The sequence below is a fragment of the Hemiscyllium ocellatum genome, chromosome 36, assembly GCF_020745735.1.
Source record: "Hemiscyllium ocellatum isolate sHemOce1 chromosome 36, sHemOce1.pat.X.cur, whole genome shotgun sequence".
Lineage (NCBI taxonomy): Eukaryota > Metazoa > Chordata > Chondrichthyes > Orectolobiformes > Hemiscylliidae > Hemiscyllium > Hemiscyllium ocellatum.
Genome location: NC_083436.1, coordinates 43,914,296 through 43,930,518, shown reverse-complemented (window position 1 = coordinate 43,930,518; position 16,223 = coordinate 43,914,296). Strand labels below are relative to the sequence as shown.

The window sequence follows — 16,223 nt, the reverse complement described above, 5'->3', positions numbered from 1 at the left end:
AGGATGGTGGGTAGCTGCGAGGGGGAGGGGATCTTGTAGGGGGTGGTGTTCCCGTGTATCTGCTGCCCTTGTCCTTCTGGATGGAACTGGTCATGGGTTTGGAAGGTGCTGTCTGAGGAGCCCTTGGTGAATTATTGAGGAATATCTTCTCAGTGGTACACACTACTGAGCATTGGTGGTGGAGGGAGTGGATGTACAGCATTATGGGACTGGAGTCGAAAATCTGGGCTGAAACATCGAAAGCCCAAAATATGTAGCAGCTCAGGACATTGCGAAACCGTTTACAGTCAATGAAGTTCATTTGAAGTCGGGCATTGTAGGGGACACAGCATCAAAATGTATGCACAGCAGGCTATCAAAAGCAATAGTGTGATAAAGATCAAACCATTGGATTTGATTGTTTGTTATGTTGATGCTGGATAAATATTGGCCAGGCTCATATTCAAAACAGAGTCATGGGATCTTTAACGCCCATGTCAGGGGATCTCCATCCTTCAAAAGACAGCACCACCATCAGAACATCCCTCGCTGGGTTCCAGCATGGGAGGGTCAGCCCGGATTTTTGCCCTTGACAGATTACAACACACTTCTGACTTTAAGCTCTGAGTCATAGTTACAGATGACACACACAGTTTCACTGAAAATCTACTTTTCTGTACATTCTGGAAGCAACTTCCCCTTTCCAAAAAGAAACACTGTCGTGGTGAAACATTCATTTCATTTCAGGCCAGTGAAAATTGCTGATGTATATTTGTCAGCGATGGTTATGAAATGCTTTTTAAAAAATCCCGAGGTTGTAATTAAAGGCTTTAAAAAGTGCAACTTCTTTTCCTCGTTTGACATGATCAGATGTTCATGTTAATCTAGTAGTAACTACCACAAATTCCCATTTCGTTCATGCAACGTGACAAAGGAAGTTAAAAGACAAAAACAGCAATCACTCTGTCGGAGTGCGGGGCAAACAGCTTGACGTGTTCTAAGTAAGAGGGCTTGCTTCTTCTCCTGTGCTGATGTGGTGTATGGTTGTGGAGAGTCACTGGGATGGGTGGACACATTGTGAGTTAAAGCAGCAGCATCATCAGCAAATCTGTCTGGAGCTGCAAGGTCAGACTGCAGCTGCAATCTCGCGAGTGCTGGGGGGGCCCCCTCACAACAAGCAGACAGACACAGCAGCTGCAGGAGCAGGAACAGAAACCTGCAAATTAGAGCAGCAGAGAAATCACAGCAGGCAGCAATCAGCAGCAGGAGCCGCACCAGGAGCAGGGCCAGCTGCAATCTGGAGTGGGAGCAGCTACAGGAGTTTACTTGTTGCCAGGGAGCAGCAGCTGGTGAAATCTCTGGCCCTGAGAGCTCACCGTCAGCCTGTCCTCACACTGCGGGATCCTGAATGAAACCATGAGCTTCTTATTGTGAGTACAAAAGCTGCTCGACTGTGGGATCCATCCTTCAGAGAGACAGAGTCTCCCCCCTCTCCTCCCACCCCCAAAGACAGTTGCATTTCCAACAGATTGGCCCTTTATAGATTGGCCTGTAACAGATTGGTGTGTAATAGATTGGCCTGTAACAGATTGTCCTGTAACAGATCAGCATGTGACAGATTGGCCTGTAATGGATTGGTGTGTAATAGATTGGCCTGTAACAGATTGTCCTGTAACAGATTGGTGTATATCAGATTGGCCTGTAATGGATTGGCTTGTAACAGATTGGCGTGTAACAGATTGGCCTGTAACAGATTGGCTTGTAACAGATTAGCCTGCATCAGATTGGTGTGTAACAGATTGGCCTGTAACAGATTGGCCTGTAACAGATTGGCTTGTAACAGATTAGCCTGCATCAGATTGGCCTGTAACAGATTGATATGTAACAGATTGTCCTGTAACAGATTGATGTATATTAGATTCACCTATAACAGATTGGCCTGTAACAGATTGGCCTGTAATGGATTGGCCTGTAACAGGTTGGTATGTAACAGATTGGCCTGTAATGGATTGGTGTGGAACAGATTGGCCTGTAACAGATTGCCCTGTAACAGTTTGGCCTATAAAAAAATTGGCCTGTTACAGATTGGCTTGTGACAAATTGGCGTGTAACAGATTAGCCTGAAACAGATTGGCGTGTATCAGATTGGCGTGTATCAGATTGGCGTGTATCAGATTGGTGCGTAACAGATTGGCTTGTAACAGATTGGTGCGTAAGAGATTGGTGTGTAACAGATTGGTGTGTAACAGATTGGTTTGTAACAGATTGGTGTGTAACAGATTAGTGTGTAACAGATTGGTGTGTAACAGATTGGGTTGTAACAGATTGGTGTGTAACAGATTGGTGTGTAACAGATTGGTGTGTAACAGATTGGTGTATATTATATCAAGCTGTCTGTATAGAACATAGAACAATGTACTGCAGTACAGGCCCCTTGCTGCTCGATGCTGTGCCAACCTGTGACACCAATCTGAAGACCCTCGAACCTACACTATTAAATTAACATCCATATGCTGATCCAATGACCATTTAAATGCCCTTAAAGTTGGTGAGTCTACTGCTGTTGCAGGCAGGGCATTCCATACCTTTACTACTCTCTGAGTAAAGAAACTACCTCTAACATCTGTCCTATATCTATCACCCCTCAATGTAAAGCTCTGTCCCCCCGTGCTAGCCATCACCATCCGAGGAAAAGGACTCTCACTGTCCACCCTATCTAACCCTCTGGTTATCTTATATGTCTCATTTAAGTCACCTCTCAACCTTCTCTCTCATGAAAACAGTCTCAAGTCCCTCAGCCCTGTATGATCAGACTGTCACTATGTCAAAACACCCACAGCAAGAGTGTCTCAAACAGGGGCGGAATTAATATGCATTTTTAAAAATAATTATTGATTGATTAATTAAAGGTAATTGTGAAAAAACAGGACACCTGGTCCCGAAGCGTTTTAAACCAATGAACCACCTTTTATGTTCAGTTCAGTTTGGGAAGGTATCTCACCCATGATGTGCACACCAAGATCCCATTAACAGCAAAATGACTGATTAACTAAGTAAGTTTAGTCATGTTAGTGGAGAGGCTGAAATATTGACGAGAATGTCTGGGATTATCACTGCTTCGCTTCAAATAGTACGGTATAGTCTGTAACTGAGATCGACTGTCTCCCGTTGTATCCCTCTGCCAGGTCACAGGAGCAGCGTGGGGGGGAGAGGTAGGTCCAATGTTTATAAGATGTGACTGCTTTATGCAATGCTTTTAATCCAGAGATAGATACTTATCTGTTGACAGGGCTTCCCCTAAAAGTAGCTATCACTGAGACAGAATGTCACTCAGCCCCAGCTGTTTGACGAGGTAAAAACAATGACTGCAGATGCTGGAAACCAGACCCTGGATCAGTGGGTGCTGGTTTCACTGCTCCTTGGATGCTGCCTGAACTGCTGTGCTCTTCCAGCACCACTGACCCAGCTGTTTGACATCTAGAACGTCCTATTATTTATCATTAAAGGTTTCTGCAGCTCTCCTCTGGAGTAATTCTCTTGGTGTCAAAGGCAACTTTTTTATTTCCTTAAAGGGGCAGGGGATACTGGGTGAAGAGGGAGTGCAGATAAGAGATAAGCCACAATTGGATGGAGTGATAGACCAGGTTCAAAGTGAGAGTGACCGACTCCTATTCCTCATTCTGATCTTTCCACACTTCCAGTGTCAGGCAGGGGAAGCCCAACCCTGCTCTGCCACAGTCTCCAACTTGTTGAATATAAGTTGCGATCTTAAACTGAGACCCTGTAAGACTGTACGTTGTAGGTGAAGGTGTAGGCCATTAAACCGTCAAGTCTGCTCTGCGATTCAGTGAGACCATCCTGCCTGATCCCTCTAGCTTTCAATTCCCCTCTTGATTAAGAATCTGTCTCTCTCAGCCTTGAATGTACTGAATGACCCAGCCTCGACAGCCCTCTGTGGTAAGGAATTCCGCAGATTCACTCCCCTCTGAGAGAGGAAATTCCTCCTCATCTCCCCCCCAAGGGGGATCAGCCTCTCCAAATCCCCCCTGTCAAGTCCCCTAAGAGTCCTGTTAGTCTCAGTAAGGTCACCGTGCTTTCCTCTAAACTCCGATGAGTACAGAACCAAATTTACTCACCCTCTCCTCATAAACAGGCCCTCTCCACCCAGGATCAGCTGATTGAACCTTCTCTGGACTGTCCTCAATCCCAGTCTTTCTCTCCTTGGATAAGGGGTCTGAAACAATTCACCGTGTTCCTGCTGTGATCTGGCGAGAACCTTATTTAGTTTCAGTGAAACTTCCCACACTTTATTCTCCACTACCTTTGAAATAAAGACCAATATTCCATTTGCCTTCCCTAGGACCCACTGAGCTTGGATGCGAGATTTTTATGATCCATGGATGAGGACCCCCAAATCCCTCTGTTCCGCAGCTTTCTGCAGTATTTCTCCATTTAAGTGATATTCGGCGCCATATTCTTCCTGTAAAACCACATAACCTCACATTTCATAACATTTCTCCTCAGGGGAGGCAATGGCCACGTGATATTACCGCGAGAATATGGGGACCTGGGTTCAAGACCCACAACAGCAGATGGTGCAATTTGAATTACATAAAAACCTGGAATAAAGAACCTAATGGTGACTATGACTCCGTAGTCAGTTGTTGGGAAAAATCCATCTCGTTCATTAATGTCCTTTCAGGAAGGAAACTGCTATCTTTACCCAGTCAGACCGACACGTGACTCCAGACTCACGGCAATGTGATCGAAGATTAGCTGCCCACTGGGTAATTAGGGATGGGCAATAACCAGTGGCCCAGCCAGTGATGCCAACATCCCGTGAATTAACAAAACAAATTGTTATGCCTTCTTCACGATTTTTGAGAAGATTTATAGCTCAGGTTGAGGTTCTGGATGTAGGTTTTCTCGCTGAGCAGCACGGTTTGTTTTCAGACATTTCGTCACCCTACTAGATAGCATCATCGGTGAGCTAATTTACACACTGATGTGCCACATACCAGGTTTATACCCAGTCCTCAGCAGAGGCCTCACCTTCATTCCCCCACGCCCTCGAATCAATGAGTTCAACACGCGGCGAGATATTGAACAATTCTTCCGCCGCCTTCGCCTCCGTGCCTACTTTCACAACCAAGACTCCCGCCCACCCTCTGACGACCCCTTCTCCCGCCTCCAACGCACCCCATCCACCTGGACACCCCGTGCTGGCCTCTTACCCGCCCTCGATCTATTTATAGCCAACTGCCGCCGCGACATTAACCGACTCAACCTGTCCACCCCTCTCACCCACTCCAATCTCTCACCCTCAGAACGTGCAGCCCTCCACTCCCTCCGCTCCAATCCCAACCTCACCATCAAACCGGCAGACAAGGGAGGCGCGGTAGTAGTTTGGCGCACCGACCTTTATACCGCTGAGGCCAAACGCCAGCTCGCGGACACCTCCTCCTATTGCCCCCTCGACCACGACCCCACCTCCCACCACCAAACCATCATCTCCCAGACCATCCATAACCTCATCACCTCAGGGGATCTCCCATCCACCGCCTCCAACCTCACAGTCCCACAACCCTGCACTGCCCGTTTCTACCTCCTGCCCAAAATCCACAAACCTGCCTGCCCCGGCCGACCCATTGTCTCAGCCTGCTCCTGCCCCACCGAAATCATCTCCCAATACCTCGACACGATCCTGTCCCCTTTAGTCCAAGAACTCCCCACCTACGTTCGGGACACCACCCACGCCCTCCACCTCCTCCAGGATTTTCGCTTCCCCGGTCCCCAACGCCTTATCTTCACGATGGACATCCAGTCCCTGTACACCTCCATCCCCCATCACGAAGGACTCAAAGCCCTCCGCTTCTTCCTTTCCCGCCGCACCAACCAGTACCCTTCCACTGACACCCTCCTTCGACTGACTGAACTGGTCCTCACCCTGAATAACTTCTCTTTTCAATCCTCCCACTTCCTCCAAACTAAAGGAGTTGCCATGGGCACCCGCATGGGCCCCAGCTATGCCTGCCTCTTCGTAGGATATGTGGAACAGTCCATCTTCCGCAACTACACTGGCACCACCCCCCACCTTTTCCTCCGCTACATCGATGACTGTATCGGCGCTGCCTCGTGCTCCCACGAGGAGGTTGAACAGTTCATCAACTTTACTAACACCTTCCATCCCGACCTGAAATTCACCTGGACTGTCTCAGACTCCTCCCTCCCCTTCCTAGAGCTTTCCATTTCTATCTCAGGTGGATGCTGCCTGACCTGCTGTGCTTTAACCAGCAACGCATTTTCAACTTATACCCAGTCACCTAACCTGACTGTATACTGTTACCGTATTACTCCCCAAACACAGACTGTATACTGTCACTGTACTATTTCCCAAATCCTGACCATATATTGTTACTGTATTACTCCCCAAACCCTGACTGTATACTGTTATTGTATTACTCCCCAAACCCAGACTGTATACTGTTACTATATTACTCCCTAAAACGTGACTGTATACTGTTACTGTATTACTCCCCAAACCCTGATTGTATACTATTACTGTGTTACGCCCCAAACCCTGACTGTAAACTGTTATTGTATTACTCCGCAAACCCTGACTGTATACTGTTACTGTATTACTCCCTGAACCCTGACTGTATACTGTTACTGTATTACTCCCTAAAACGTGACTGTATACTGTTACTGTATTACTCCCCAAACCCTGATTGTATACTATTACTGTGTTACGCCCCAAACCCTGACTGTAAACTGTTATTGTATTACTCCGCAAACCCAGACTGTATACTGTTACTGTATTACTCCCTGAACCCAGACTGTATACTGTTACTATACTATTCCCCAATCCCTGAGCTCATATTAGTTACAACTTGGTGTACAGCAACCTATCAAACACCTTCTTAAAATTAAAATGTTTTACATCTACTGCCTCCCTTCCATCCCTCCTGCTTGTTATCTCCTCAAAGAATTCTCACAAATGTATCAGGCACGATTTCCACTTTTGAATCCCCCAATCACATTAACAGACAGGTTCACCCAGCACTATTTCGTAGCCCCGACTCCTGACCGATATTTTTCCCTCAACGATCCTCCCTGAAACAGGTCAGCTGATCATTATCACGTTGCTGCTTGGGGAGTCACACTGTGCACGTATTGCCCGCTGTTCCTTGCTTCCATCAGAGCAGGGACCACACAGTTCACAACTGCTTCAGGCTGGAAGATGTTTTGAGCTTGTGAGGTTTATGTATTGGTCTGCTGTTTTTATCCTAACTTCACACACCCCCATCCCATTGAACAGTCAACCCCCCTAGCCTCTCGCAACAACTTCACACAACACCTACTTTAATTCCACAAAATATGACCCTGAGCTTCCAGTTACCTGTCCCTTTAACACCCCCACCCTGTTCCCTGGCCAACATCTCAGTCTCAGGCTTGCTGCAGTGTTCCAGTGAAGGTCAACACAAGCTGCAAGAACAGCATCTCATTTTCTGCTTGAGAATTCTACAGCCTTTTGGACTCAGTATCAAGTTCAACAGAACTGAGCCCCTTCCTCCATGTCCTTTATCTGACCCTACACCTCAGGCCCTGTCATCACAGGGGGCTGCTATCACACCCATTCTCACCCACCCATCCTCTCCATTATCCCCTTTCCTCTCTCCGTGACTCACCATCATCCATCCCTTTACCTGTCTAACCATCTTTCTCTCCTTCTGGGCTCCTAACGCTCTCTCCATTAAGCCCCTCTGCCCCCACCACCCCCTGTCATCAGCCTAAACATATCACCCTTCCCTCAATACCCTGATAAAGTGTCACTGGACTCGAAGCATTAACTCCGTTTCTCTCTCCTCAGGTGCTGCCAGATCTGCTGAGTTTCTCCAGCAGATTCTGGTTTTGTTGTGATCACTGAACTACATTGGCTCCCATTCAGAGATTTTAAGTTTTAATTTCCTCACCTTGTGTTCCAATCCTCCTGCAACGTGACCCCTCCCTAACCTGTCATCTCCACCAGCCTCACAATCGTCAAATAACTTCCTTTGAACTCTAGCTGGTTACATTTCCCTGACTGAAATCACTCCGTTACTAACAGCCCTCTGTTCAGGCAACTTGGCTCCAAGCTCTAGAATAGACACAGGGAGGACATCCCAGTGGTTGGAGCATCCAGAACCAGGGGTCACAGACTGAGGATTCGGGCGGGACCATTGAAGACAAAGATGAGGAAACATTTCTTCACCCAGAGAGTGAGGAGCCTGGGGAATACATTACCACAGGAAGGAGTTGATGCCAAACCATTGGATGGATCCAAGAGGTGGCTAGGTATAGCACTTGGGGCGAATGGGATGAAACATTTTGGGAAGAAAGCAGGATTAGGTTATTGAGTTGGATGATCAGCCATGATCGTGATGTATGGCAGAGCTGGGTCAAAGGGCCGAGTGGCCTCCTCCTGCTCCAATCTTCTATGAATCCCTTCCCAACAGAGGGTTGTGAATCTGTGGAATTCCCTGCCCTGTGAAGTGGTTGAGGCTTCCCCAGTAAATGCCTTTAAAGCTAAATTAGGTAATTTTTTGAACAGTAAGGGAATTAAGGGTGATTGTGAGAGGGTGGGTAAGTGGAGCTGAGGCCATGGAAAGATCAGCCATGATCTTATTGAATGGCGGGGCAGGCTCGAAGGGCCAGACGGCCTACTCCTGCTCCTGGCTCTTATGTTCTTATGTAATGTAAACCTCACACTTTTTATCTCTTTCTCACTTTCCCTCCCTCTCTCCCTCTAAGACTTCTCAAAATTGACCTCTTTGACTAAATTTTTTATCACATGACCTGATAGCGATGGCTCGATGACAAATTTTATTTGATGATGGTTCCTCCAAAAGGCCTTGGAATATTTTAACAGGATTTGGGCGTAGGCCACTCAGCCCCTCAAGCCTGCTTCACCATTCATTAAAGACTGTGGCTCAACCTCAAATCTACTTTCCTTGACTCTCTGGGAGTCCCTAAGGGGCTGAACAGCCTCAGTTTTAAATACATGCCGCTGTCTGTGGTAGAGAGCGCCAAAGAGTTACAATCCCTTCAGTAAAGAACTCCTCCTCATCTAAGACCTAAAGGGCTGACCCCTTACTCCGAGACCAATATCCCACGTTCAAGGCTCCTTTGTCAGGGCCTATGTTTTTCTCAGCTCCACCTTGGCAAAACCTTTCTGAATTTGGCATGTTCCAAGACCTTGCCTCTCAATCTTCTAAATAGTATAGACCTGTCTATTCCATCCTTCCTCATGGAATAATTCTCCCATTCCTGAGAAGATTGGTCTCACTCTCTCCAAAGTGAGAGGAGACCAAACTGGCCAAAGTTCTCCAGGTTTGGTATCACAGGGCCTGGTACAACTGGAGTAAAACCTCTTGCTTATTCGCTCTCATTCTTGTGACAACAATAGTCTGAGTTCCTGTGCTCCGATAAGACCATAACAAATAAGAGCAGGAGTAGGCCATTCAGCCCCTTGGGTTTGGTCCATCATTCAATGGAATCATGGCTGACTCAACATTCCTCACGTCCACTTTCCTGCCCTTTCACCATTACCCTTGATTCTCCCAAGTGATCAACGTTTTACCAATCTCAGCCTTAAATATTCACAGGGACTCTGCCCCACATCTGTCTGTGGCCAGGAGTTCCAAAGACCCATAATCCTCTGAGGGAAGAAATTCCTCCTCATCTCTGTCTGAAATTAGTGCCCCTTTATTCTGAGACTGTACCCTCTGGTCCCAGACTCTCCCACCCTGTTCCCTGGCCAACATCTCTGTGGAAACAGGCCCTTCAGCCCAACAAGTCCACACCGACCCGCCAAAACGCAACCCACCCATACCCCTACATATACCCCTTACCTAACACTACGGGCAATTTAGCATGGCCAATTCACCTGACCCGCACATCTTTGGACTGTGGGAGGAAACTGGAGCACCCGGAGGAAACCCACGCAGACACGGGGAGAACGTGCAAACTCCACACAGTCAGTCGCCTGAGTCGGGAATTGAACCCAGGTCCCTGGTGCTGTGAGACAGCAGTGCTAACCACTGTGCCGGCATGCAAGGACAAGTCTACCTGGAATTAATCTTGGCTACTCTGTGTTTTACAGTGCAAACCGTTCGTCTAAGACCTTCAAGCCGAGGAAGAACATTCCAGAAGGTTCCCATCAGTATGAGCTGCTGAAACATGCAGAGGCCACTCTGGGCAGTGGTAATCTCCGCCTGGCTGTGATGTTACCGGATGGTGAAGATTTGAATGAATGGATTGCTGTCAATAGTAAGTTCACTTCAGCCATTCTTTTGGAATTAATTTTCATCTCGAATAGGCCCTTCAGCCCATCGAGTATGTACTGTCAAAAATACACTAGTCCCACTATCCTGCACTGGGCCCATTGCCTTCACTGTTATGACATTCCAAGTGCCCATCCAAATACTGTTTAAAGGTTGTGAGATTTCTCAACTCCCTTGCCATACAATGCATTCCAGACCCCCGCCTCCCTTCCACAAATCCCCCCGAAACCTCCTCCCTTTCACCTTAAAATGAGGTCCCCTTGTTACTGACCCTTTAACTAAGGGGAACAGCTGCTCTCTACCCACCCTGTCCATGCCCCTTGTAATCATACACACCTCCGTCAGCTCCCTGTCAACCTTCTCTGCTCCAAACAGAACAACCATCACCTCCCGGGTCCAGGCTGTTGGCTTTCAGCATTGTCCTCACCAGAGTGGGTTTGACAGAGACAATGCTGAGATATCTGAGCACCTGGAATAAAAGAACAAAAGGCTGTAATCACTATGCAGAAAAACACAAGGTCATGGGTCAAGGTGGCAGCATTGCAATAGTCACGGCTAATGCCCTAGGACAATTCCGGAACAGAAAAGACATGTGGTACATAAAGGGTTACTGCTCCAACAATATACTAACTACCAAGACATGTGGTACATCAAGGGTTACTGCTCCAACATTGCACTAACTACCAAGACATGTGGTACATCAAGGGTTACACTCCAACAATACACTAACTACCAAGACATATGCAGACTTTTTGTGGGCCAGCCATAGACTGGGACAAATGGGCAAACTTCCTTCACTGTTTAGAACACAGAACATAGAAACATTGTATGTCCAGCAGTCGCTTAAATGTCCCTAATGACTCTGCTTCCACCACCACCACTGGCAACACATTCCATGCATTCACAACTCTCTGCGTAAAGAACCTACCTCTGATGTCTCCTTTATACCTTCCTCTTAATATCTTAAAACGATGACCCCTCGTGCCAGTCAATCCTATCCTGGGGAAAAGTCTCTGGCTATTGACTCTGTCCATGCCTCTCATTACCCTGTACACCTCGATCAGGTCTCCTCTCTTCCTCCTTCTCTCCAGGGAGAAAAGTCCAAGCTTAGTCAACGTCTGTTCATAAACCAAGCCCTCCAGTCCAGGCAGCATCCTGGTAAACCTTCTTTGCACCCTCTCCAAAGCCCCTGTATCTTTCCTATAGTAGGGCGACCAGAACTGGACACAATATTCCAAGTGTGGTCTTGTAGAGCTGTAGCAAAACTTTGTGACTCTTAAACTCGATCCCCCTGTTAATGAAAGCCAAAACACCATATGCTTTCTTAACAACCCTATCCACTCGGGTGGCAAATTTGAGGGATCTATGCATCTATTCCTGACGAAGGATCTTTGCCCGAAACGTCGATTTTCCTGCTCCTCGGATGCTGCCTGACCTGCTGTGCTTTTCCAGCACCACTCTAATCCAGACATAGGGAAATCCCTGGCAGTTACGGAGCAGTCAGTCTTACTTCTGTGATCAGCAAAGTTTTGGAAAGAATTATGAGGGATAGGATTTATGACTACTTGGAAAAGCACAGTGTGATTAAAGGCAGTCAGCATGGCTTTGTGAGGGGCAGGTCATGCCTCACAAACCTTATTGAGTTCCTTGAGGAGGTGACAAATCAGGTCGAGGAAGGTTGAGCAGTGGATGTTGTGTATGTGCAAGGCATTTGATAAGGTTTCCATGGTAGGCTCATTCATAAAGTCAGGAGGTATGGGATACAGGGAGATTTGTGTGTCTGGATTCAGAATTGGCTGGCTGACAGTGGTTGTAGATGGAAAGTATTCCACCTGGTGGTCAGTGTTGAGTGGGGTCCAGCAGGGCTCTGTTCTTGGGCCGCTGCTCTTTGTAGTTTTTATAAATGATGTGGATGAGGAGGTTGAGGAGTGGGTTAGTAAATTTGCAGATGACACAAATTGGAGGTGCCGTTGATAGTATCGAGGGCTATTGCAGGCTGCAGAGCTGGGCTGAGAAATGGCAGCTGGAGTTCAACCTGGATAAATGCAAAGTGATGCATTTTGGAAGGTCAAACTTGAATGCTGAATATAGGATTAAAGACAGGATTCTTGGCAGTGGAGATGTTCGCTGTTGATCTTGCTGCATTTGAGCACGGACTGCTTCAGTATCTGAGGAGTCGTAAATGATGTTGAATACTGTGCAATCATCAGTGAACATCCCCCACTTCTGACCCTATGATGGAGGGAAGGTCATTGATAAAGCAGCTGAAGATGGTTGGGCTAGGACACTACCCTGCATAGATGTCCTGGAGCCGAGATGACTGACGTCCAACATCCACAACCATCTTCCAACATGCCAGGTACAACCCTAAGCAGCAGAGAGTTAGCCCCCGATACCCAACAGCTGCAGGCTTGCTCAGGCTCCTTGATGCCACACTCTGCTGAGTGCAGCCTTCATGTTAAAGACTGCCGCTCTCACATCAGCCCTGTGTACACGTCCAGATTCTGAGTGGGTTAGGGAGGAAGAAGAACTCCCCTGACTTCAGGAATCCAGAAGGGAGATAAATGGTGCAACAGAAATGATCTTGCCTGTAGCAGGGAACATGCATGTTCTCCTGGATTGCCTACACCCTATGGCTTTAAAGCCCTCCCAGAGACACAGTGTGGGTTCAGACCTTCCATAAGGATCTCCAACATGGTGTGTGTTATCAAGAAGCTCCAATAGAAATGTTGAGAACAGCGCCAGGAGTGTTTTCAGTCTGTTCTGAAGATGAGTGATACCAGATTTGTAATGTTAATGTTAGTCAATGGAACTAGTGTAGATTTAGTGTAATTTATCATTGGTACAGAGCCGATGGGCTGGAGTGTCCTCTGCACTGTATGATTCTATCATTTCAGTGCAACCAACTTTGTCAAATGCTACCTTTCAGGATTTGTTCATGGAAAATCGTGTCTCACAAACTTGATTGAGTTTTTTTGAGGATGTGACAAAAGATTCTACAATGACCACTGCGATGGCAAGCAGTTGTCAGATTGGGGTGACATTGACTGAGGGATGTATGTTGGCCTGGATGTCTGGGGGGCATCGCTGCTGCCGGAGGCTCTTCAACAAATACAGGAAATGATTAGATTACTTACAGTGTTGAAACAGGCCCTTCGGCCCAACAAGTCCATACCGACCCGCCGAAGTGCAACCCACCCAGACCCCTACGGTTACCCCTTCACCTAACACTACAGGCAATTTAGCATAGTCAATTCACCTAACCTGCACATCTTTTGGACTGTGGGAGGAAACCGGAGCACCCGGAGGAAACCCACACAGACACGGGGAGAATGTGCAAACTCCACACAGACAGGCGGGAATTGAACCACGGTCTCTGGCGCTGTGAAGCAGCGGTGCTAACCACCGTGCACCATCTAGTGAGGACCAAGAGGTTAACACCTGAGCTGAAACTGCAAGGGCAGTGCAAGCAGATTCACCAGTCACTTTTGCAAGGATCATTCCTGGAGGAGGAAGTATTAGCAGGACTAAAGGGACAGTGCAGGATGAACTGGATCTGCTGGATAGCTCCTTCAGGGAGCTGAGACTGACCCTAATGGGCTGAGTGGAATTCTTCTCACCTACAAGATTCCTATCACTGAATGTGAAATTGCTGGGAGCACTCAGCAGGACTGGTAGCACCAGGGGAGAGAAAGAGAGTTAACCTTTTCGGCTGTTAACCTTTCATCAAGTTCTTGTTCTTTCTTTAGTGACGGTAAAATCCTGCGACATTGTAATACTGTCAAGTATTAACGCAGTAACTTTTCTAACTTTGTGTTATTGTTTTGTTCCCAAACATAGCTGTGGATTTCTTCAATCAGATTAACCTGCTGTATGGAACAATAACTGATTACTGCACAGAGGATGGGTGCCCTGTTATGTCGGCTGGGCCCAAGTGAGTACTGTACCAAATTTAATCTTGCCTTTTAGCCCACTTTCTCAGAGTCTTAGAGTCATCGAGATGTACAGAACGGAAACAGACCCTTCGGTCCAACCTGTCCATGCCGACCAGATATCCCAACTCAATCTAGTCCCACCTGCCAGCACCCGGCCCATACCCCTCCAAACCCTTCCTATTCATATACCCATCCAGATGCTTTTTAAATGTTGTAATTGTACCAGCCTCCACCACTTCCTCTGGCAGCTCATTCCATACACACACCATCCTCTGTGTGAAAAAGTTGACCCTTAGGTCCCTTTTATATCTTTTCCCTCTCACCCTAAACCTATGCCCTCTAGTTCTGGACTCCCCGGCCCCAGGGAAAAGATTTTGTCTATTTACCCTATCCATGCCCCTCATAATTTTGTAAACCTCTATAAGGTCACCCCTCAGCCTCCGACACTCCAGGGAAAACAGCCCCAGCCTGTTCAGCCTCTCTCTATAGCTCAAATCCTCCAACCCTGGCATCATCCTTGTAAATCTTTTCTGAACCCTTTCAAGTTTCACAACATCTTTCCAATAGGAAGGAGACCAGAATTGCACACAATATTCTTGTCCGAGCTTCTATTGTTTCATAGAATCCCTACAGTGTGGAAACAGGCCCTTCAGCCCAACAAGCCCACACTGACCTTCTCCCACCCACTCCTGATGAGTAAACCACTCAGACCATTTTCCTATATTTACCCCTGACTAATGCACCTACCCTACACATCCCTCAACACTATGGGCAATTTAGCATGGCCAATTCACCAAACCTACACATTGTTAGATTGCGGGAGGAAACCGGAGCACCCGGACAGACATGGGGAGAATGTGCAAACTCACACAGACAGTCACCCGAGGCTGGAATCAAACCCGGGTCCCTGGCGCTGTGAGGCAGCAATGCTAACCACTGAGCCACCGTGCTGCCTTGTGAGGTTCAATTTCCCAGCTTGCTGAAAAAGGAGCAACACAGTGTGCAGCAATGTGAGATTTTGTAGGAATATGTTTGTACAAGACTCCCACATGGGGGGTGGCCGTCATTGGTGGGATCAGCATTTGTTGCTCATTCCTAATTGGTCTTGTAGCCGCATTTCGAGAGTGGTTAAGAGTTTGCCACATTGCCAGAAGGGAAAAAAAATCAATGAATGAGGCATTTTCTCATTGAGAGCAAGATGGAGGTCAGTCTGTTCATTTCCAAATATTCCTCGTTCTTCCTGCTCGGTTGCTGTGGGTCTGAAGTCACACGTAGGCCAGGACCAGGTAAGGATGACAGATTTCCATCCAGAAAGGACATTAGTGAACCAGATTGGGTTTTGATGACAATGGAGAATAATTGGCATGGTCACTGTTGGGTCACCATTATAGAGATTAATGTAGAATTCCAGATTTTATTAACGGAAATTAAATTTTACATCAAATCCACTTTCCATCCTAACTCCATGTTCCCTGATTTACTCAGCACAGGGTTCTCAAATTGTGACCCCCATTGGGGTTGTGGTTTATGAACTCTAAGGTAGCAATGGTTCACACAGATTTTGAGTGAATGATAACGGCCTCTCGTTTTTTTTTCTACTGGCGGACATGGCCTAACCAACCAATCTTTAAGACCTCCGCCCTCTCCAAAAAAGCTGGCGAAAAGTTACTGAAGATTAAAAAGATCACACCCCTCTCCATCTCCTATCCCCTCCCAGCTTCCCCCTCCCTCAGTCAGACAGATCCCACCCCTGACCCTGACCCTGACCCTGACCAACCAGTCCCACTGTTCTCACTTTGGCTTCATGCCGATATTGGAATGGGGTCACCGTGGGGGAAGTACTTGGGAAGCACTGCATTAACACTTATATAAAAAACCAATCAATCCCAGCCTTGAGTCTACTCAACAACAAAGCACCCACTGTGCTCTGGGTCTTAAACAATAACCATTGCACGGTCACGATCCTGTTAATTCCACATTTTATTGA

The 16,223-nt window shown here is 47.2% G+C and overlaps 1 protein-coding gene across 1 annotated transcript in view; it reads left to right on the top strand.

The window, feature by feature from the left end:
* Positions 1–1,114: 1,114 nt before the first annotated feature.
* Positions 1,115–16,223, top strand: part of LOC132833462 (MOB kinase activator 1B) — a 29,068-nt gene continuing 13,959 nt past the window's right edge. The window contains exons 1-3 of the mRNA XM_060851776.1: positions 1,115–1,409; positions 10,121–10,287; positions 14,142–14,235. Of these exons, the coding sequence (XP_060707759.1) occupies positions 1,396–1,409; positions 10,121–10,287; positions 14,142–14,235 (275 nt within the window). The 5' untranslated portion in view covers positions 1,115–1,395. The remainder of the gene's footprint in view (positions 1,410–10,120; positions 10,288–14,141; positions 14,236–16,223) is intronic.